The following is a 24,369-nucleotide window of genomic DNA, read 5'->3' on the forward strand; positions in this document are numbered from 1 at the left end:
AATAATAACCTTAAATGTAAATGGATTAAATGCTCCAATAAAAAAGACATAGGGTGGCTGAATGCATAAGAAAACATGATCCAAATACATGCTGTCTATGAGAGACCCACCTCAAAACAAAAGACTCACACAGGATGAGAGTGAAGGGATGGAAAAAAATTTTCTATGCAAATGGAAATGGGAAAAAAAAGCTGGGGTAGCAATTCTAATATTGGACAAATAGACTTCAAAATGAAGACCATAACAAGAGACAAGAAAGGTCATTACATAATACTAAAGCGATTGATCCAAAAAGAGGATATAACCCTGATAAACATATATACGCTCAATATAGGACCGTCTAAATTTTAAAAAAACTTCTAGAGGATTTTAAGGGAGAGATCGATAGCAAGACAGTCATACTAGGGGACTTTAACACCCCACTGATTTTACTGGATAGGTCTTCCAGACAAAAAAATCAACAAGGAAACAATGACCCTAAATGACACACTAGATCACATGGATTTAATTGACATTTATAGAACATTCCACCCCAAAGCTGCAGAATATACATTTTTCTCAAGTGCACATGAGTAGATGAGTGGATAAAAAGCTGTGCCACATTTATACCATGGAATACTATGCAGCTGTAAAGAAGAAGGATCTCTTATACTTTGAGACAGTATGGGCGGAACTGGAGAGTATTATGCTAAGCGAAATAAGCCAGTTAGGGAAAGACAAGTACCACATGATCTCACTCATATGCGGAATGTAATAAACAAAATAAACTGATGAACAAAATAGATCCAGAGGCATAGAAGCATGGAACAGACTGAGGGATCTCAGAAGGAAGGTGGGGGTGGGGGAGTGGGTGGAGAGAGATTAACCAAAGAACTTATATGTCTATAAGCATAACCCATGGACACAGACATTGTTATGGGGAAGGCCTGGGAGTGGGGTAGATGTGGGGTGGAGGGGATCAATGGGGGAAAAAGGGGGACATCTGTAATAATTTCAACAATAAAGATAAATTTTAAAAAATTAAAGTACAGCATAGGGAATATAATCAATAATATTGTAATAACTATGTATGGTGCCAGGTGAGTACTGGCAATATCGAGGGAAACACTTTGTAAAGTATATGATTGTCTAACCACTGTGCTGTACACCTGAAATGAATACAAAATAATATTGAATGTAAACTGTAATTGAAAAAAAAGTAAAACCATCACCAACAAAAGAAGCAGTTCTTCTCAGTTGCTTTTTCTAAAAGGGGAAGCTTTCATCAAGGGAAGCCAAGAAGAGTTCACCCCATCGTCATCTTTGGAAGACAGGTGCTTAAATAGGAGAGATATATCTATCTCTCCTCTTTCTCCCTCCTTTCTTCTTTCCTTCCTTATAGAAGAACCTGACATTTTTATTCAGCTTCACATTATAACAATGTTATCATACTTTATATAATTCACTTCTTGCAATCAAACTGTGAGGCAGCTATTATCTCAGGCCCACTTCAGAGATAGCGATGAAAGCTAAGAGCAATTCAGAGATGTATTCATGGTGACAAAGTCATAAAATTTTTAACTGTGGCTCAAACACAGGATAGAAACTGGAAATTTGCCTCCATGCCAGATACTAGAAAAGCGTCAGCCATATCTTCTATACAGTCATTCTGTAGAATGCTTATTTCTACCAAGATTATACCATGCATATTTCTAATAATCTGATAATTTCTATCAGAAGTACTACTGATATTTCTTTGATAGTCACATCCAAATGGTCTTCAACATTCATTCATTCAAAAAATGAATCTGAGTCAGACCTACAACATGCCAGACACTCTGTACTCCCAGAATTGGCACAATAGTGTATGTCTTCTTGAACAAACAAGGCTACTTTTCTCAGCCTCCATTTATTCTATTCAGTCTGGTCAGAAGCCACTTCCACGTATGACACAGTGTAGCAGTAGACACAAAGGCGAGTTGAGGGATGCTCAGTCCCTGCCAAAGACTTTGTCTTGCTGCAATCAGAAGGGGCTGCTGCTCTGTCCTAGAACTTTCAGATCCACCAGTGATGGCAAATCTCTGTACTTGTTCCTATTGCTACAGTGAAACTTCTCTATGTGAAAATCCTCAACTCTCCAAACTCTAATACTAGTATAAATTCCTCTTTGTTTTCTAAGAATTTTCATTCCTGGATTCTTTTCAGACTCTTTTTTTTTTTTAAATCCTCACCTGAGGGTATTTTTTCCATTGCTTTTCAGAGAGAGAGACAGACAGACATCAATGTGAGAGAGAAACATTGATTAGTTGCCTCCCACATGTGCCCTGACAGGAGCCAGGAATTGAGCCTGCAACTGAGGTAGTGCAACTTGGCCGACCCAGGACCCTTCAGTCCGAGGGCTGACGCTCTAACCACTGAGCCAAACCGGCTAGGTCTGGACTCTTTTTAAAAATATATTTTCTAAGAGTTATTGATCACCTCTACTAGGTTGGAGGGTGCAGAGGTGTTTATCAGCCCTCTCATCTCCTCCTCTAAAATGCTAGTCAGCTGGCATTTACAGCTGAATCACATGACTAGTGATTCTTCAAGGGAAACACACTAACAACCCCCTTACCTGCCCATATATAGAATGTTACCCCTGCTTACTAAACAGAAAGAACCAGTGCAGATAAGCTGCTTCCTTGTTTCCAGGCAGTGTAGACTTTCCGCAGCTGTTTCACATGTACCGGCCAATTCAGGAACGGAGTGAATTCAGTGAGGGCGAGAGCTCAAAGCAGAGGTTTTCACTCTGCAGAGGTCCTTTTAGCCTCATTCCTTCTTGCTTTTAACTCGATAGTCCCATGAAAGCTAAGAATTAGGCATGTTTTCCAGCTCCTAACACCTACAGACTTAAGTGTTCCATCACAACTAGAATCTAGGAGTCTGGAGCACTGTAAGCATCTATGTACTTTGTAAAGCAAACTGAAATAAATATAAAATCTAGCCAGAGGGACTGATCCTTTTATTATTATTATTATTAAAAGCAAAACACGTAATGTTACATTCCTCAATAAGCAGGAACAGGGTTGTCCCCAGGGCAAGGGTGGAAGGGAAAGAGATGAAAATATAGTGACCTTTTTCTTTGAGAGTCATTTTTTAGTACTTGTAGTACGTCATTTTGACAGTAAAACACTTGACTGTAGAGGGACCAAACAGCTGACCGACCTGTGTAAATTGGCACAAAACAGCTGGAAAAGAGAGCTGTTCATTTAGTTCTACTGGCTCAGGTATAGTCTCTCCACTAAGCCCGGGAAGATGCTTGCAGAGCCAGGGGTTAGGTCTGCTAAGCCACATGCTTCCAAGGGAACACACAAACGGTCTGGGCAGCTGTTATGCACTGAATGTTTGTATCCCGCCCCCTCCAAATCCATGTGTTGAAGCCCTACCCCAATGTGATGGTATTAGGAAGTGGGCCTTTGGGAGGTAATTAGATTTAATTACATCATGAGGGTGGGGTCCCCATGATGGCATTAGTGCCCTTATAAGGAAGACAGAAAAGCTCTCTCCCCAGTGGCACCCAATGAGGAAGGGTCACAAGAGGACACAATGAGAAGGTGGCTGTCTACAAGCCAGAACCCAGGTTCTCACCTGGAACTGAATCTGTGGGCACCTCGATCTTGAACTTACCAGGCTCCATCACTGTGAGAAATAAATGCGTGTTGTTCAGGCCACCCAGTCTATGGTGCTTGTTATAAGCAGCCAGAGCTGACTAAGATAGTGGCCTAACTGTCCTGGGTGCTGTCCCTTCCAGAGCTGGATCCAGACTAACGAGAGACAATGTCAGAGGGCATTCTGGCCACAAGCCACCCGTCATTCCCTCTCTCAACATCAGCTCCCTCTCCCTATGCAGGAAAGTGTGTGATTAGAAGGATTCGGTATTGAAAACTGAAATGACTGGCGGGTGAGAGAAACGACTGCGCCAGGGAACCGTTCTCAAGAAAAGTTGCTCTCACCCGGAGCCGAATCTTTTCTAGTCTCAAATCCTGGAACAGGAAAAGAGGATTTTTAAGAAAGTGATTTTTGCTTACCTTTGTTTAAGCGTCCCATCACAGTAAATTCAAAATATTTGCTGTTGTCAGTTGAAGAGTAAAGGCCGAAGATGGTGGCCGAGCTCTTGGTCTGCAGCTTGAAGGTGGCGATCACGTAGAGCTCGCCGAGGGAAGGGTCGGTCAGGACTGGCCGCAAGGCGGCCGGGTTCGGCCTCTGGCTGGAGGACGGGAGAAGGTCGAAAACTGGGGAGAACGGGGAGAAAGGGACAATCAGGAAAGGGTTAACTTTGGGGCAAGCATGGTTTTTGAGGGGGGACAAACTGACAGACCGCAATGAAGTAAAGTAGACTAATGTAGTCATTTCCCATGGTGGCCAGCTCCCCAGTTCCCCTCTGTCACTCTGACAGTGGCCAGGCATTTGAACAGAAGAAACACAGGACAAGGTTTACCACTAGGCTCTAGCCCCCAAGAGAAGACTAAGCTTGCAAACCCCAAATTGCATTTGGCTGAAGAAGTGGCTCCGAAAATGCCCACCGGGCGAAGCACTGGAGGCTTCAAGTACAAGGGACAGGGGAGAGCATCCAAGTCATTGCTTTTCTTAGGTCCCCAAGTAGTGAATTTCTTGGGTCCTTGGGGTTCCTCATGCACCTCTGGGCCCAGAGCCAGCTATCTTTTCCTGGTCAGTGATAAGTGACACAGGGAATGCAGCAGAAAGCATGGATGCGGTGGGAGACAGTGTGAGAAAACAGTTGGCTCCCTTTGGGAGATCTGAGCGCTCCCTTCGTGCACTTACAGTTCTCCAGCATTTCTCTGTTAAAAGGCCCAGCGCGAAAACGAAACCAAGCAAAGCAATGTGGCTCCTCTTTCTGGACTGTAACCTGACTGATGCAGTGTACAAAAGCTAGAATAAGTTGCTTTTGATCAAGTCAGCAGCACTTTCTCTCCAACTTTTTAATATTTAAGACAGGTATGAAAGAGCACATCTAGAGTTATTTTAAAGGCAATGGCCAAATGTGAGTCTAATGCACTATAAGTTACTTAGTATTTCTGTTGGTTTATGCAAATATTATTTGAACAATTCCATAGCTGTCTCCTGGATACAATACTCTGGTTACTAAAAGTTTAGTAGTATTCATAATTATAAATAGTTCTTGAAAGAATCAATAAAATAAGTATCCTTATAGAAAAATGGGCAAAAAACATGAAAAAGCAATTTACAGAAAAGGAGTTACAGTGGCAAATAATTATGTATATAAATGTTCATATGCTTAACTAATGATGAAGGCATTGCTAACTTAAATAATATTATTTTCACTAAATTGCAGAAACAATAAACACAGTAATACCTAACTGTTGGTGAGGGTTCAGGGAAATGAAACTCATGTAACAGTGGGTAAGATCTAATTAGTATAAATATTTTGAAGGAAGTTTACTGAAGACAGTTTAAATAACAGTATCAAAGGCCCTAAGAATACATGCTTTTGTTGTTGTTGTTAATCCTCACCTGAGGACATTTTTTTCCCATTGGTTTTTTTTTTTTTTTTTTTAGAGAGAATGGAAAGGAGGGAGGTGTGAGGAGGGGGGAGAGAGAGAGAAACATCAGTGTGTGAGAGACACCGATTGGTTGCCTCCTGCACATGCCCCTACCTGGGCCAGGGATGGAACCTGCAACCCAGGTATGTGCTCTTGACCGGGAATCGAACCTGCGACCCTTCAGTGCACAGGCCGACACACTAACCACTGAGCAACACCGGCCAGGGTGACATACATGCTTTTTGATTTAGCAATTCTACTCACAGGAATTTATCCTAAGGAAATAATGGATAATATGGTAAATTACCTAAGTACAAAGATATTCACCACCAGTGGTATCTAGAATTTCTGCTATGGAAGGACTTATGTCAAAATTCAACAGAAGACATGGGAAACCGAAAGCTCTGCTGGCACCACACTTTGTTATGAAAACTAAGTGTCCTTAGCAGAGAAAGAAGGGCTGGACAGAGATGAAGCCATCCTATGGCACTGCAATTGTTCAACAAGTCATTATTTATAATATCAAGACAACTTATATTAGAGTCCTGGATAAATACATTTTGGTCCTTCCAAAAAGTGGAATACTATCTATTAAAAAAGGTAGTGCAGCTGACTACTTACAGACATGGAAAGAAGGGGTTAAATGGTAAATGTTCATGATATATTAAGTGGAAAAAAGAGATTATAAAATTATACATATAACAGGATCCCATTTGAAATATACAGGGTATCCCAAAAAAATGTATAAACACTTTAACAGCTGATAGCTCAATTTTGAAAATGAAATGTATTTTAATAAACACTGCCTTTATAATTATTCACAGTGTGTATATACATTCTTTGGGGACACCCTATATATTTGCATAGAAAAAGATTTGAAAGACAGCACAGCAAAATACTAGCACGAATAGAAGCTGTCTATGGGTTGCAAATTTAAACACAGTTACACATGTTTAAATTTCTTTTTCTGTTGCTAACTCAGTTTTCTATTTTTTAAAACAAAGAACAGGTATTGCTTTTGTAGTAAGAAAAAGAAATAAAAGTTATAAAACAAACAGGCAGAAACCTACTTAAGAATGTCTACTCTTTTTAAAAGACAACCTGTCTTCAGACTGAATTTGTATTGTTTCACATGTACAGAGGACCTTACAAAATAATGAATTTACTACTAGACGCTCTACTTTCCAACACATCTATTATGTTCCTTCTAACACTCCACTTCCCCAAACATGAAGACTGCTGCCCAGTGTACTTCAAAAGAGAAATAGAATGTTTAAATTTCGGAAGAATTGGAAACTTGACATTTCTACCAGTGAGGGCAATAAAGCTGTATGTTTAAAAGTTCTACTCAGGACAAAGCATCCTCAGAAAAGGGATGTGTGTTTAAAGTGTGGGAACTGCATTCATAACCAAACTCAAGAGTTCCTGATTCCTGTTTTTACTATGATCACTTCCATAATTTAGCTCAAGCTAAATTTACCCTACTTCATCTGTTTGGTTCGTCTAATCCACTGGCTTCTCTCTCAAGAGGCAGAGTTGGCATCAGTTAGCAATGAATTTGGAGAGTGTTTTGAAAAGGAAATGAGGCACTACAATTTTCTTTTAATGTTATTACATTTTAGTAATAGCACCAGGATCTAAGCACAACCTCCTAGTGTTAGAGGTGAAATTACTGCTATCAATGAGCCCAACTACCCTGGTATGAAAGTTGAATACATACTGACAAGACTTAACAAGGTTAGCTCAGAGGAGAAAGGAGATAAACAAATTATTGAGCTGATAATTACAAAAGTAATTAACTCAATAAAAGAATCTGTCAAATAATGACTTAATCAGATAATCTACGGCAACAACATTAACCAGATAATCTAAGTGGTATAGCCTGACTTCAAGTCTCCATAAAACAGGTAGCTCTAAGAAGAAGCAAAATCCATACCTGTAGCACAACAGGCAGTTGTGTGTTCAAATGTCAAAAATTCATATGTCACAAAATACTACAGCCTTAAATTCAAACCTGCTTAATAATGTCTGCAATAAGAAAACTTTTGAATTATGTTAAAAAGCATCCTTTCTGACACCAACGACAACAAGAGCAAGTGGGACTACATCAAATTAAAACAATTCTGCACAGCAGCTCCTGCAGGGTGGCTCCGTCGGTTGGAGTGTAGTCCCGTACAACAAAAAGTCTGTGGATTCGATTACCAGTCAGGGCACATACCTAGGTTTCCAAGTCGATCCCAAGTCGGGGTGAGATCCAGGTCAGGGTAATGTATAGGACACAAATGATTGATGTCTATCTGTCTCTCTCTCTCTCTCTCTGTCTCCCCACTCCCTCTTTCTCTCTCTCTAAAATCAATAAACATATCCTTAGGTGAGGATTTAAAACAAACAAAAAACTTTCTCATAAAAAAAAAAAAAAAAAAGATTCTGCACAGCAAAGGAAATTATCAACAAAATGAAAAGGCAACTTATTGAATGGAAGAAAATATTTGCATTTCATATATCTGACAAGGAGTTAATATCCAAAATATATAAAGAACTCATGCCAAAAAAACCCAGTCTGATTTAAAAATGGGCAGAAAATCAAAGAAGACATACAGATAGTCAATGGGTACATGTGAAGATGCTCAACATTAGTAATCAAATGCAAATCAAAACCACAGTGAGCTATCACTTTACAACTTGGTATCTATCATTTAATTAGCCTTTCTAATTAGTTTAATATAAATTGGTGCAGCCACTGTGGAACACAGTATGAAGGTTCCTCAAAAATTTAAAAACAGAACTACCCTATGATCCAGCAATTCCACTTCTGGGTGTTTATCAAAAAACAAACAAAAAACATTAACTTGAAAAGATATATGTACCCCATGCTCATTGCAGCATTATTTACAATAGCTGAGATATGGAAACAACCTAAGTATCCACAAATGGGTGACTGGATACAGAAAATAGGGTATACATACACAATGGAATATTACTCAGCCATGAAAAGGACGACATCTTCCCATCTGCGACAACACAGATGGACCTAGAGGGTAGTACGCTAAGTGAAATAAGCCAGACAGAGAAAGACAAATACTGTATGATCTCACTTATATGTGGAATCTAAAAAAATTTAAAAACCAAGCTCATAGATACCAAGAACAGATTTGTGGTTGTCAGGGATTGGGGTTGGGGTTGGGGTGCATGAAGTGAGTGAAGAGGACCAGGAGGTAAAAACTTCCAGTTATAAAATGCATCATGGGGATGTAACGTACAGCGCGGTGACTGCAGTTAATGATACTGTATCACATATTTGAAAGTTCCTGAGAGTAGATCTCAAAAGTTCGCATCACAAGAAAAAAATGTTTGTAATTAGGTATGATGATGGATATTAAATAGACTTATTGTGCTGATCATTTTGCAATATATACAATTACTGAATCATGTACACCTGAAACTAATATACATGTCAATTGTACTTCAATTTTAAAAAAGCTTTCTTTCCTACCTCCCTAGAAGCAAGGTCACAATGAATAAATATTATAGACGACAGCATTTAAAATATGTCAGTGCAAACTAAAAGCAGTACAGCACCCCCTGAAACCACAATTCCGGTCACCTGGTCTGGAATAAAAATGAGTTATTTGGTGAGATGCAAGATTTCAATGGGCGATTGCTGCAGTGGGAGGGAAGGGCGTTGGGAGGCCTCAGGGGCATCCTTCCTCCTGGCTCAGCGAGGAGCCACTTGACTTTCAGTCGCATCTTTTCGGGCTCTAGTTCCTTAGTAATAAACCACCCTGGGCACCAGTTTCAAACACATGAAGGTCGTCACCTAAGATCTCGTCTCCCTTCAATACTTTCCTCCTTTCAGCCTGTACAAAAACTTCTGTCTAAGCTGAAGTGCTTTCTGCCTGAGGGTTATTTTCAGCCCATCTCACAAAGGGGTTTGAGGTCCACCCAGACGTCTTTTCAATGATAGTGCTTGTCTCACTTTTACCTTTTCCTAGAGAAAGACGGATTTCTCAGCCCTTCCTGTTCCCTTTATCTCCGGAATCAAGAGCTGAGGCCAACCCCCTAGGAGGTTTGGGGGTCCAAGCAAAGCTAGAGCAGGCACAGGCGATTGGCCCGGCAGAGTCGCGGGGCGCCTTCCTCAGGGACGAAGGTCTCAGGCCGTCTGCGTGAACATCGCTCGGCCCCAGGAAGGATTTAGGGGGCAAGGGGAGAGGGGGGCACCAGACCGAGACGCAGGGGACAGAACCCGAGGTTCACCCCACTCCAGGCGGAGCATGTTAGAGGTCAGCTTTGGGGTAAACCCCCATCTCTGCGCAGACTGAAAATAAGTTTTGCACCCCCAAACTATTGTTTGAGGAATCCGTTTCATCGCTGGACAGCGGAGTCTGAGAGGCTCTAGGCTCTACCCTCGGTTTCCCACCACCGAGGGGCAGGGACGGGACGGCGAGCGCCCGGGAGCCCCGCCGCCGAGCGGGTCCCTCCGCGCGCCCACGCGGAGCGCCCGGAGCGCGGGGCCTGGGGCCGGGGGCCGTCGCCGCGGCTCGCGCCCACTCACCCTGGGGGGCCTGGGCGCCGGCCCCCAGCCACGGCTGCAGGGCCAGGTGCAGCAGGAGGAAGGCGGCTCCTCGCGGCGCCGGCATGTCGGCTCTTCGCGCTCCCCGCGGGCGCACGGGAGCTTCGGCGGCGACGGCCCTGCCTGGGTGTCCCCGGGCGGCGCGCTGGGTCCGGGAGGGGACCCTGGGCGGGCGGCGCAGGGGGCGGGCGCGCGGTGCGGGCGGCGCGGGGCTGGTGCGGGCCGGCGTCCGGGTGCCGTCGGGGCGTCCTGGCGCTGCGCGGAGCTGGTGCGCGGGCGGCTGGGCTGGGCGGCGGCGGCCGGGGCTTTATGGCCCGGCGGGGCCAGGGGAGGGGGAGGGCCGAGGCTGGGGCGGCCCCCTTGGCTGGGATTCCCTTTTGCCGGGAAGAGGGGGCGGCCGGAGCGAGGAGCACGGGCGGCGGAGAGGGAGGCGAGAGCGTGGAGACGCGCAGGAGCCCGGACCTGGGCGCGCGCGGCCCTCGGGCGACCGCGGGGCCGAGGAGGGGGCGAGGGGCTGGGCGGGGGGCTGGCGACGGGCGCCCGGGACGGGGCGTGGGGAGGAAGGAGAGGAAAGGCGAGGACGGGGGAGAAAGCGACCCTGGGCCCCCACCCCCTGCCTCCTGCTTTGCCCTCCGTCTGGACCCGCTTGGACCGCTCGTCTGGGCTCCCTCCGAGCGCACCCTGCGGGCTCTCCAGGAACGCGCCCTCCGCGCTCTCGGAAAGCGGCCGCCGAGCGGCCGGGCTCCTTTCCTTCAAGCTTCTTTCAACGCCTCCAGTGCTGCACATCTGTCCCATCAAGTTTTGAGACCTGAACAGTGAACGCTGGCAAGTTTTTGCTGGAAATAAAACACATCTCAAAGAATCCATTCGGGCGGAACCATTTACAGGACGGTGGTGCTTTATGGAGAATTTATTTTCAACTCAGTTTCTGTCTGCTCACTTCTGTGCCGCCCTCCCAAGGCCCCGTGTGATAGTTTAAGGGTTTGGGAGTAGGACCTGAAAGAGGGAAGGAAGGTAAGGAGTTGTCTCCCTCCCAGGCAAAGCCCCCTACAAGTAATGTGCGTTAACTAGTAGAAAAAATATTTCAGGACAATGGCAAACTTTTCCTTCTGAAACAATCTTGACTAATGGAGAAGACCCAGCAAAGTATTTCTATCCCTATCTTTATGTCTCAAATAATTTCTTTCAAAGTTTAAGAAGCTATCTGCCACACACTGGAAGATTAACTCATCAGTTTATTTCCAAACTGTGCTAGAGTAACCCCTCACCAATTATGATCCTACTTACAACTAATGACCTGGAGATTTCCGAGCTATCTTCAGAGCTCTTTTCCATTTGAGGTCTAATGTAACTCTAATCCAGGTTTCATTTAATGCCACATTACACTAACGTCACCGTATGGAATGAGCCGCTGCATGTCTCCATAGGAGAGCCCTGAGGAGACAGGGCAAGCATGCTTCTAGCAATGTGACCATAATCTAACGAGATGGGTTAGACTAGAGAACCTTCAGGTCCCTAGGAGTGGCCTGGGTCAGAGGGCGCTCCAGGCTCCCAACTTCTGTTTCAGCAACAGCTTCGCTTGTATGTGTTTTACAGTGAGGACTTGAGAGCAAGCAGGACTAAACTGTAAGTTATTTGAAGGCAGATAACATTGTTTAGTCATTTTGGGGGTTTTTAAGTCATTTTTGCCAGGCATCCCCATTTCCTAGCAAATTCCCGGGAAAATAGCTTGCACGGCTAGCACACAATAAATGTTGGTTGAAATTGGGCGGCTACTAAGTGTAACTGAGCAACAAATGAATCAAATGACTCTCTGCTGGCCTAACAGAACCTACAAGCTAGCTTTGCTTCTAAGGAGCCTGCATTTTTATGAAGCCGTTCACTGGGACATCATTCAGCTTTTTCTTTGTGTCCTCAGAATTAAGAGGAAATTGATTATAATAAAATTCGTTAAATTGGGTACAAAATCTATGGTAAAGGAGGTGAAAGAGTCAATCAGTTTCTTTTCTGTCACCACATTAGAGCATCTGTTGTTGCACTTATCACAATTATAATTTATTTTAATATTGTAATAGTTTGTTTATTTTTCCCCCAATACCAGACTCTGTGCTCCTTTAACTATTTCATTTATTTTTATAGCCCCAATTCCAAGTACAGTGCCTAGCACTCACTAGTGAGCAGCTCACCAAAGTGACTTTTCTTCTCTTAACATGGTAAAGCCTGGTAAGAGGCTGTGATATGTTAGTAGTAATCCATTCGCATGGCAGGCTGCAAAAATCGCCCCAATTCTCTGCCCTTCTACGTACACATCCTTTGTCTTCTCCCTTTGACTTTAGGCTTGGCCATGTAACTTACTTGGACAATAGGACTTTAGCAAAAGTGCCACAAGCAGCAGTTTAATCAGTACCTGTGTGGTTGGGCTTGCTCCCTCATGTACCTCTGCTTTGGCATGGTGGCATGCATGGCTATGGAGGGTGAGACACGTGGAGCAGAGCTGAGTCACCGCAGTCACCCTCAGCAAAGCCAGCTGAGATCAGCTGACAGCTGACCCAACAGGTGAGTGAGTTCAGGCAAGACCAGCAGAGCCGTCTAGGTGACTCCGGACATGCAAGCAATAAACTTTTATTTTAAATGCCATTAAGATTTTGGGATTGTTATGTAATCTTATTGTAGCAATAGATAACTGATATACTAGGTTCCCTTCCATTTTTGTTGTAATACAGAGTGTGACTTCATTTTTGATGTCTGTTGACAGCTTTTAAGCTCTACAACTCCCCTCCCTTTGGCCCTACATCTGAGCAAGCTGCTAAGAAAGCCTGGGTGCTTCTTCCATCGGTGCTGATGGGAAGCTCACACTGTGCAAGCCCTGGACCATGCACCGGCACGCTCCCCACAGCCCCGCGCCCTGAACACCATAAACCCCCAAAGCTGTTCTCCTTTCCCTGCTCTCGCAAGCATTTTCACATCACTCTACTCTCTCCTCATCATGTGAGTGATCAGCCTTTTCACACCCTTTGCTGCATGTGTGGCATCATCATCGATACCGACATCCAAGCCCATTTTGGGGTGTGCGGACACCCATCCTGCTCCCGCTATTCTTCAGAAGTGCGAGAAGTCCCTCATATTACTGCTATTTGGCATAACTAAGTAGAAGTTTTATATATATTTGTTAATTGATATTTGTGTAAAGTTATCATTAATCCTGTATGTTTTTTTCACTTGAATTCTTGAAGGGAGTAGAAATGGAAGACAATTTTTAACATTTAAAGATTGTTTAAAGGAACTATGGTTTACACTCTCATGTGTGATCACATTTTCGCCACTGTGCTGGAAAATGTTGACTTTGGGCTACTATCTAGTTCCGTGTTAATAACAAAGGAAGGTGCTTGATCAGGTGAGGGGAAATAGCTTCTCAAAAAACTAGTTAGCACAAGTAAGGGCCCAGTACATGGAGCAGGGGCTTCTGATTAGAGTGTAATTAAAAGTAAAACACCCCCTCCCCCGAATTTGTAAGATATTTTGCTTTAGCAATTGGGCACTAGAGATTAGTGAAGCAAGTAAGGTGCGTAAAATCACTCATTTTCATTCTCACTAAGGGTATAAGGACACTATTTAAAAAACTCTCATTAAACTGATTTAATATACTTTATTAAAAACTGTGTAAAAATTCCTCAGAAAAACAACCAGAAATGCAACTGTGAGGACATTTGTTACAAATAACTATGCCAAACTTGAAGTCCAGAGAGTTTTGACAACTGGCATTCCTTAAAGTAACTCCTCTCCTTCAATGAAAGATACATTGTTTAATCCATCCACGTGCTGGTGCCTACACTGTCCAGTAATCATCGCAATGATTACTGAGCCAGAAGAATCCCAAACTTAGTGCCAGATGTCTAAATGTATTTGCTACGAAGATATGATACAGAGTGATGAAATAATAGGATATAAAGCAAACTTGCAAAATAGGCTAAAATTCTATTCATTTGGAGTTTCGAATTTGGGCTAATTTGAATTGGACTGAAGTTAATCTATTGGGGGGGGCGAAGGTTTGTAAACCAATGAATAATATTACTTGAATCCCTCAGGGGCATGTTTAACCTAACTAAAAGAACTAATGCATGAAAGACTTTAGTAGTTCACTGTCAACAGGAAAATTGGTACTGCTAATTACAAATGAGCCCTAACGTGTTCATAAAGCAGCTGAACTAGATATCTGCAGTTTTTTCAACTCTAAATTTAAAAATTATGTGGGTTTGCTATCCAGTCATTGACAAAAGTGTTGTTAGAAAGAATATTTTCCTATCAGGCATGAAATCTTAATTAGACTCTTTGTCATTAATGTAATTAGCTATCCAACAAATAATTGCTATGTGTTCATTCACTGATTCGTTCAACAACTATTTCTTGACAGCCTCCTAGACCGTGCCCTGCACTGTGTTAGGCCGTGGGCACGCGAAGACGACTGAGTCAGTTCCTGTCCTCCAGCTCATAGCCTCCTCAGACAGGCACATGATGTAACAATATGATAACGGCTGTCATAGGCATGTGTGCTGAGAAAGAAGGAAATGCTGAGAAGAAAGCAGCTTGTAGGTAGAGAGTTAGAAAAGGCTTCCTGGAAGAGCAGGCTTTTCATCTGGTCACGAAGGAGGAGTGGCATTCTCCGTGTGACAAAGGGGAGAACATTGTAAGCAGAGGGAATGCATGCTGTGTGCGAGGCCGTGGAGGGAGACATCAAGGTACCATCCTGATGCCTGGGCTTCTGACCCGGGCAGCGTGGCATGTTTAGTGCCATTCCCTGAGCTGTGAGGGGTAGGCGATGATTTGGCCGGGCCACGTCGAGTGTAGGGCATCGTCAGCACGCTCAAATGGAGCTGTCCGTTAGCGTTTAGTTACCTGGGAGAGAGGCCTGTAAGGGTGCGCGTCAGTGATTTACGGGGAGCGACTAAAGCCATGGGGTAGGGGAGGCTAACTAAGAAGAGCGTAAGGTGAGGACCACTGAGGACCCCAACCCTTCAGAGGCCCGGAGAGAAGGAGGGGTCAGCGATGGAGGTGGAGAGATGGAGGGGAACCGGGAAAGCATGGTGCCGGGAGCCTGGCCAACAGCATCAACACTGCGGGAGGCAGTGCTGCTTTATTCCTGGGTGGGGTCTGACTTCAGAGACCTGAAGCCAGCTCCCAGGATGCTGTGAATCTGAAACATTTCTGACAAGGGCCGATGAGAACAAGCAGAAAGCAGCAGGTCTGTAGCCATCCTGGCTCCATCACTGCGTGTCCTTGGGAAGCCACTTAATGGCCCTATTCGTTTGATCGGGGTGTCATTTTTAAGATGGAGATGCTGATGGTACCTGTTGTAAGGTGAGTAGAGATGCCAATGGCATTCCCTAGGTGAGAAAATAAATATAAATATTTAAACTAGTTCCTGGCACATAATTGTTTAATTCTACCGCCCTCCCTTCTTCTTCCTCCCCTCCAGATAGGGTTCAGGTTCTTCTATTTGTAATTGACTTTTAAAAATCTATTATTAACCCAGAGCCTAAATGAGAGGAAGTGGGGAAGCAGTAGGTTGCCGTGACAATCTTTGAACGAGTAGAGCATGTTCTCTGAGAAAGGGGTCACCCAACCCTCTTGTAAAAAGAAGGGGAGGACAGCAGGGCTTAGAGGAAACTTAAGTACCCTGACTACAAGCAGAATTAGTGCTTTTGTCTGCCTTGGTAACCTAGGGCAAAAATTGAGCTCCCAAATCACAGGGGAAGCTGTTACCACATATAAACACACAAAAACCTCACTCCTGGGTAACTCTGTGCACACCGGTCCAGCTAGATATGTTGTCCAACGTACAGATCAGAAAAGCAGAGAATATGGGGGGGCTAGTTCAGGCCAAGTAAGGTCCCAGAATAAAAATAACCTGTCATTGACACTGGGGAATAATTATTCTACTGTAGTCAGGGGCTGTGAGATATCATGGAATGTTATGATTCTGAGATTTGCTTGTTGCAGAACAGATAATGTTTGCTTACTTTTCCTTTATTTCTCTATTTTTCTTTAATAACTATTCCTGTTTATCAGTTGAGGCTGGAGCTTATGCAACTAAGGAAACTGATGGTAATCTACTCAGCTACGGAGGGGAAAGGTTTACTCTGGCTCTTAAGTGGAGGCTCGTGTTAAGGGAAGAGTCAAAACCTCCATAGATGAGCTTGGTCTGGAGCATCCCAAGCCCACAACAACAAATAGAAAATGTGAGAGATATTTAGTAGTCTTTAGTAGTCTGCTCCTTATGTAAGCAAATAAAAAGAGTGAGGTATTACACTTGTCAACAGGGCTATTTCTACTGTTGTTATGAAAGAAAGGCATTTATGACTTACTGAGAGGGTGTCTTTCATGATCTGTCTTCTCACGGGGGAAAATTGGCTTGATAAAGATCTTTTTTTTTTTTTTTTTTTGCATTTTTTAACTGGGTGGTTGAAAGGTAAATATACTGGATTTAAAAGCAGCCAAGACAGAAGACAAATCACCTCAAAGGGATAAAAATTTGAGTGACAGCACTGTTTTCAACAGCATTAATAGAAGCCAGAAGATATAGATTAGTATCATTAATGTGCTGAGAAAAAAATTATCAATTATAAACTCTACTATTAATATAAATATTTTTTAAGAGTAAGGGTTAACCTGCCCCGGTTGGGGAGTGTGCAGGAGGCAACTAAGTGATGTGTCTCTCTCACATCGATGTTTCTCTCTCTCTCTCCCCCTTCCATTCTCTCTGAAAAGCAGTGGAAAAATATCCTCAGGGGAGGATTTAAAAAAAAAAAAGAATAGAGTTTAAATAAAGACATTTTAAGGTAAAATTGAGTCTAACTCCTCACAAAAGGAAATTCTAAAGACTATTCTTCAGACTCAGAAAAAATGAAATGAAATTAGAACCTGAAATGTAAGCAGAAGTAGTGAGCAAAGACATTTCTAAACAAATTGAAACACTGGTCATATAAAACAATAATAATGATGTTTGACTTGCAGAATCAGAAATCAAAGCAGAACTAAAGGACTATAACTGTAAGTTTGGGAGGGAAACAATTTGATATAGTCTTACAATGCCATATTTTTCAGGAGCAGATAGAAAAGATTCATTAAGCTTAGGTTTTATGAAATGTTAAAATATTTATGCTAAACTCTGGAAGGATAGACAGAGGATGCATTGCTCAGAAACTACATGTAGAGAGAAGAAATGGAACAAGGGGGAAAAAACTGTCAAAAACCACAGAATTCTGTTGGTTTGCAATTCCATTGGCAAAATATTTTGTAGAACTGTGTCATCCATATCACTGAGTTTCTTTAATATCAAGTAAGAAATTTCTTTTAGAGTCGAGCACCAGAAAAAGCCTTGTGTATTTTCATAGGTTTTCTGTATGGGTAACAGCTAATATTGCATCTGTTACACTTTCATTTTTGCTTTTGCCACCAGGAATCCCAGCATAAACATTGGCCTACTCTCTAATAATTATTTTATAGCTTTTAACTCCTCCCTCCCACTTCAATCATCTAACATTTATTTTTATTTTTCTTGATCCTGATTTTTATCTTGTGTTCTTGTCACCTGTCTTAAATGCTCTGTGGAACAAATTAGGTAGGAGTAAATAAATAGATAGTTGAATGGGTCAATAAATAGCAATAAGGTGATTAAAGCAGACAGAAGATTGAAATCTGGATGTGTCAACTGTTTCATTTGCCTCAAATCTTCTTCACTGGCGGCGGCACAGAGAGTGTGGAATAGTTTAATCTACCCTGTTTGAACCAGTTCATCCAGGGTTGGAATTACAAGCAGTCTGTCCATGTTTGAGGGTTTTTAGCAGCTGCTTGTGCAAACCTCTAACAAGACAACCAAAATCTACTATAAAAAAGAGAAATGAAAACTTATTACCTCATGTCGTAATCCTTTACTGACCAATTTTTCGAGCTACCAGTAATAATAGATGTATGTTTGTTCATCATTTATGAACACAGTTTTATCTCTGAATTGAAATTGAAATGGGGAAAGAACTTGCTCTCCTGTGATATATTAAAGCTGATTATGACAGTTGAATTTGTCATCTCACTTGATTCAATTTATGCTAAAAATAACAACCTTTCTCAGAGCAATCCCACTCAAAAAATCAGTGGAGACATTCTAAAGAACACAGAAAATAAAAATGCAATGGAATAAAACAAAATGACATTTTAAGACTACAGTGTAGGTGTTACATGGGAGGAGAGCAATGATGGGGTGACCCTGAGAATCAGGCTACGGAAAGAAAGAGCCTTTTGCCAGCTGAGCACACGTAATGGGTAACCCAATATGCAGCCGCATCTTATACAATACAGACACTTGACTTTAACCTGTCCTGATGAAAGGTTTTAACATGTTTAAGGAAAGACGGTGTGAGTCAGAAAGGGAATTGGTCATACATTGGTTTTGGGCATGGATAGCATCGGTAGAGTTAGTGAGTCAAAAGTTGTCTGTGGACATGTGAGTACTGCCCAGGGAAGGGTTGTCCTGGCCCCAAACACAACTCTTCTGGTCTAAGAGGAAGACAGGCCATGTGGTAGAAATAGATGCATCAGGTAATTATAACCTGACCCCATCAAACATTAGCCTTTTGCTTGCCAAGCAAGTTTCTGTTAAATTGGCTTCCTTGTAGTTTGTCTAAGAAAGGACTTGCCAGGCTGATGCTGATGTCCACCTCGTAAAAGACATCTTGCCTTTTAATGACAATAGTGTCAGTCTGCTGATGATTTCTCAGCCTCCCTCACACACTGACAAGGAGAGTTTCTACAGCTCTGAGATCGAATCCCCTGCCTATTCTCTGGTGCTTTCACCATGGCAAGGAGCTGTGTGCCAGTCTTCTCTGTGACACTTGGCCTCGCCAGGGACCTTCTCCAACAATGTCGACAACCAGCAATCATTTTACTAATGATGAGGATGCTGCTGCTTCAATGAGACATATGATCAGAAGTTCCTTATCAGAGGGGAATGTGCCAGAAGGCAAAGGATTGTCTTCAGAACATGGATGCATCTCTCCTGTGACACTCACGGGGGTGCTGCCTATCTCACTCCACCCCCACAGGTGAGGCAGGCTTCAGCCCCTTAGAATGTGCCTTCCTATCTCCCCAGGTACTTGCAGACCCTTACAGAAGAGGTCTCACTTGCGGCCAGGCCATGCAAGCCCCAGCAGGGCGTCACTCACCTCGGCTGCACTTGCTACCTGGGTCACCTAGGAGAACTCCGTATCTGAGATGGTCAACTCCTACTTAGCTTCTGCTGCCATCAACTCAGTACTAAAGAAGCAAAAACTTTCCCCGTCTCCTACTGGCCTTTGCTTCAATGTCAAAAAGAAAACTATGATAGGGTAACACCTTTTCCTTGCTTCATCTTTTCTCAGCTAAATTTGGATCATGTTCCAAGGTTGAGTACTGAATGTTGATTATTTTAAAGGATGTACAATTTCCCTTAAAAGATGACTTACCAAAATGCTAATATGTTCAAGTTCTTGGGAGTTCCACATTTCAGCCGGGAAGGAGTATTAGGGAGACCTTGGCTTTATCTGAATCTGGCGGTGACGGAATAAAATCATCAACGAAGGGGCCTCAGTTATTGAGCACATGCTCTTCCCTCCTTTCTATGCATGGGTAAGCTGAGGTTCACAGATGCTCAGTTACTTCCTGCAGAGAGAGCCAGTGGCAGGCCAGGAGGAAAACTCAGTGCTCCCAACTCCTGGGGCAGTGCTCTTTCTGCTTCCTCACTGACATACTGGGCTGCTAAGTGAAGCTCTTCATGGGACTCTTATGAGGATCCCAGATAACAGAAGAGCACCCCATAGCTCCCTGTCTATTTTCCTCACTTTGCTTCAATTCACAGCCCCCTCCACTTCCTTCATACCCCAATTTTTGTACGTTGGGCTCTAATCTGCACATGTTCATAAAATAAATATGGGCAGCCACTCCATTTTCTTCTGATCATCCCCTCACCACTGGCCAGCACCACACCCTTGGGCTCTAGCACCACTCCTGGTCTCAATCAGCCTGAGCTGGTTGCTGCTTCCAAGAGTCCTGCTAGATCCACAGAGCACTTGTCTGTTTTTTCTGGAGATACCACCACATCTGCTAGGGATCATGTCAAGCCGCTGGGGACTGCAGTCATGTCTGCTGGAGATCATTATTCTATCTGCTGGCAACCAGATTCATGTCTAGGAGGTACCGTTGTCGCATCAGCTGGGGACCATCGCCAATCTGCCGAGTACCTTCTCATGCTTTGGATCCGTGAGATTCCAAAAGCTGCGCAGCATTTTGAAGTGAAGTTTGAGTGTCTGACTCTTTCCTGGTTATGTGAAGTATGTATATTTTGGGAAGTTGTGGCGGTGCCAAAGCATCGCTGCCTTGTAACACCCCAAAGCTTTGAATTTTTAATGAAACGGCTCTGTTCATAATTTACTTATAATCCCATGATATGTGGGATTTGATGATGAATTATTGGAAAGCTGGGCCAGAAGACAGAGCTAAGAGCTGGGCACCAATCTGTTTTCAGAATCTCCACTTGTGCGGTTTTATTACAGGGCCAAGTTCACTTTCTTCATACCTTAGGGAAAATTTCCTCCAAAGAGGCTTATTTATGGGGTAGCTACTGAAGCAGCTGTCATTTATTAGGCGCTTACTACATTCTAGGCCCTGTGCCAAAAGCAAATTTTACCTCACTTAATTCTCACAAAAGTCTACACTTTTATTATGTTTCTATTTTACAAATGAGGAGATGGAGCTTGGGGAGGATACATGACTTTCCCAAGGCTACACTGCTAATAAGTGGCAGAGCTAAGATTTGAACCCAGACCTGTGGAATTCTAGAGCCATCACTCCCACCTATCCCATGTGCCTGGCTATGGCTAAGTCCCAGGGGTGGGCATAGGTAGGGCTCCAAGTAGGCCCCTTCATGGAAATACTGCTTTGTTCTTAAAATATCAGTATGCAGCCCTGACCAGTTTGCTCAGTGGTTAGAGCGCTAGCCTACAGACCAAAAGGTTGCAGGTTTGATTCCTGGTCAAGGGCATGTACCTCAGTTGCAGCTTTGACCCCTGGCCCCAGTCAGGGCTTGAATGGGAGGCAACCAATCGATGTGTCTCTCTCACGTTCCTCTCTCTCTCTCCCTCCTTTCTCCCTTCCACTCTCTCTAAAAAATCAATGGAAAAAAATATCCTCTGGTGAGGATTAAAAAAATTTTTTTTAAATATAAGTATGCAGGACCCTGGATAGACTCCTCTGGAGTTAAGAAATTAAACACTTTGGGGGCAGGGGCAAGGGCAGAAACTTGTTCCATTTTGAGGATTCCTGTGGCGCTTTCTATATGCAGCCAAGGAGCCAGCTCGGGTGTATGCCGGTGGGAACGAGGCAGAGGGGAGAGGACAGAGGGTCTTTGGCAGAGTCCAGCGCTCTGCAGGGGAGCCCAGGATGAGGGCCCCGTGGAAAAACTGACTGGAGATTTTTTAAGATGCCTTTTAATCTGACGGTATTAATACCACTACTTCAATAGAATGAAGTTTCCTGAGCTGTGAACCTGGGTCTTAGTTTCACCACACTTGTAGGTGGGGATGTAGACTTTGTCATTAGGCCAATTTAAGCTATTAGTTGTGGAGACACTCAAATTGCTTCAATGATGGATGCTCAAGGTCAGGACGATAGGGCAAGAGAAGCCCAGGAAACCACAGTCTTGGGGAGTCGGGGGGGCTGTCAGCAGGAAGCCCTGAAGTTCCATAGGTTTCTTAGCTTCAACCTGTGGTTGGAATTTGCCCTCAGGGAACAGACCAAAGCACACCTAGGAGCCGACTGGCCATTCTAGAAGTTAGAAATTGGTCCCTCATCTTCCTCTGTTTTTGTCCCTATAGTTTCACTATGATTTTCCTGTTACTGCATTCTGGCTCCTCTCTTATTCCAACTTCATGAGAAGATTAGTTGGTTGTTTAGTTCCATGCTACCTAATACACTGCTGCTATCCGTAAGAGTTTTATTACCAGGCTTTCTTCAGAGGCTGCTGACCTCCTTGTGTTTAGCCTATAGATGGCACATTTCATAATAGATTCCAATCCCTGGTCCAGTCAGTGGCAGGAACATGACTGGCTGCTTTGGCTGTTTTGCTTAGAAAGAGGGGTAGCAGGCGCTTAAGCTTTTCTTAGTTTCCTTTCTTTGCATATACCATTATTATGTCGAAAATCCAAGTACCACTAATAGAAAGTAATAAATTTGTATTAGTGCTATCTGATTTGTGTCTGATTTTGGTCAATACAATATTATTTTCTTTGCAGAAGCAGAATCATATTTCAGTACATTTTATACTCTACATTAAGTGACTTGTTCTGATATGTAGTAGGTGTTAGAAAAGCATTTAATTCCAGAGTAAGAAACAGAACTGAAATTTGGGGACTTTCATGAAGATACCACTTTATTTGGTTCTACATGTGGCTTGGGGTTTGGGGGAGCAGATTGGAAGTTGTCCCTAGGAACCTCTTCCTACAGAGCTCTGGGAAACCTGTGACGGCTCATTCCAAAATCTAGCTAAGTTTGGTGTAGTCATCACTACTCGAGATATCACCGAATATGAGCAACCTCCCATTTTTAGCTCTCTTCCTGCCTCCTCTGTGCTTTGTGGGTAGTTTCCTCAGTAAAATAGTTTTTGATCTAAAATAGTCAATAAACTGAACTGAAGCAATGATTTTCCTTCACTCTTGTGATTGTTCCTCAATATCCATTCTCCCCTTCCTTCCCCTTCATAGCTAGGTATGTGGCTTCCAGCTGGAGACTGTATTTCCCAGCCTACTTTGCAGCTGTGGTGGCCACCCTAGACATTCTAGATAATGAGATGTAAGTTGAAGGGGTTTCTACAACCTCCAGGTTATATCCTGTCATGGCTGTTGGCTTATGCTGCCATCTAGCCATCGGGAAGGTTATTGGCTGACAGCCATCTTTGGGAATTGCCTCAGCTGAAAATAGCTGACTCACCCAAGGCCATGCCCCTTTCATGGAGCAGCTTGAAACCAACAACTGTGCAAGGGACACAAAGGCCCAACTTCCCATCCCAACTTTAAGGGTCATCTTTGCATCAGTGCTCCCCATAAGATCAGTTCAGACCTTGAGACTATCCAGTAGCTTAACTTCTTTCTCTGCCCAGTTAGGCTTCTTTCCCTTCCCCCTCATAGGTGTTGATCTCAGGATTACTCCCTAAGGGACCTCCTGCACACTAATCCCCATTACACAGTCTGTTTCCTGGGAAACCCACCCTCTAACACATCTTTAAAAGAAAGCTATTTGCTACCTCTCTGCCCACCTTTCTATAGGTTGGAACACAGGGAGGGTGGTGGTGAGCCATCTTTGACCATATGGATAAGGACAATGACTTACAGGGTGAAGGAGCAACAAGATAGAAAGTACCTGGGTCAGTGGATGACTTCATGGATCAAGCTCCCCATGAACCCTGAACCACTGGCCACCTGCACACTTCAAATCTGCTATGTGAGAGATTAATCAACTTTGATTTTATTTGGGCCATTCTATTTTGGTGTCTATGTTAGAGAAGCTTAGTCTTACCCTAGGCGTTAGGGAAAATGATCTACTCCTGTCAGATAATTTAGAACCTTATAGACTGCAGTAAGGATTCTGGACTTTATCTTAAGGGCAATTGGTCTTTGCTGCATCTTTAGGCATCATTTATATAGTTTGTCTAAAAAAACAACTGAGGCGCAGAACTGAGTTTCTTCGTCCTTACAGCAGAATTGCCTTGACATAACTTAAAAAAGAAAAAAGTAACATTAGTAGGGATACATCCCTTACATTTAGTTAGAGTGACTCAAAACTTTTTTTGCATTATCCTCAAAATATTTTGCATTATCCTCAAAATATTTTGCATTATCCTCAAAAAATAAGATTTCACATGAATAAAGGCAGAATAAGAAGTTCGTGCATTTTCTTTGGAATTTTCTTTGAACCACTGTTCTTTGGAGTCTCTCTTCACTGGACATAGATTCGAGTTTTCACTCCAACCTGGCAACCATGTAGAATTTGAGTGGAAAATAGGATTAGAGCTGAAAATTCCTTGCAGGAAGGAATGATTAGTGACTCTCTCTATATAACCAAAGAACAGTAATTAGAGCCACAAAGACTTGAAAGGTTAATGCTTTAAAAACTTCCCTGTAATATGCATAACCACATTACCTTCTTGGTCTAGACAGCAAACTAAATTCATATGTTTCT

The 24,369-nt window shown here is 43.2% G+C and overlaps 1 protein-coding gene across 2 annotated transcripts in view; it reads right to left on the bottom strand.

Moving 5' to 3' along the window:
* THBS4 (thrombospondin 4) overlaps positions 1-24,369 on the bottom strand; it is a 79,363-nt gene that overhangs the window by 38,922 nt on the left and 16,072 nt on the right. The window contains exons 1-2 of one of the 2 annotated variants that reach the window (XM_081131396.1): positions 10,093-10,382; positions 4,047-4,250 (exon numbers count right to left, since the gene is read on the bottom strand). In XM_081131396.1, the coding sequence (XP_080987522.1) occupies positions 4,047-4,250; positions 10,093-10,177 (289 nt within the window). In that variant the 5' untranslated portion in view covers positions 10,178-10,382. Of the gene's footprint in view, positions 1-4,046; positions 4,251-10,092; positions 10,383-24,369 lie in introns of those variants that run through there. The other variant, XM_081131395.1, reaches the window with a different exon arrangement.

This window comes from Miniopterus schreibersii (genome assembly GCF_964146895.1).
Source record: "Miniopterus schreibersii genome assembly, chromosome: 3".
NCBI classification, from domain to species: domain Eukaryota; kingdom Metazoa; phylum Chordata; class Mammalia; order Chiroptera; family Miniopteridae; genus Miniopterus; species Miniopterus schreibersii.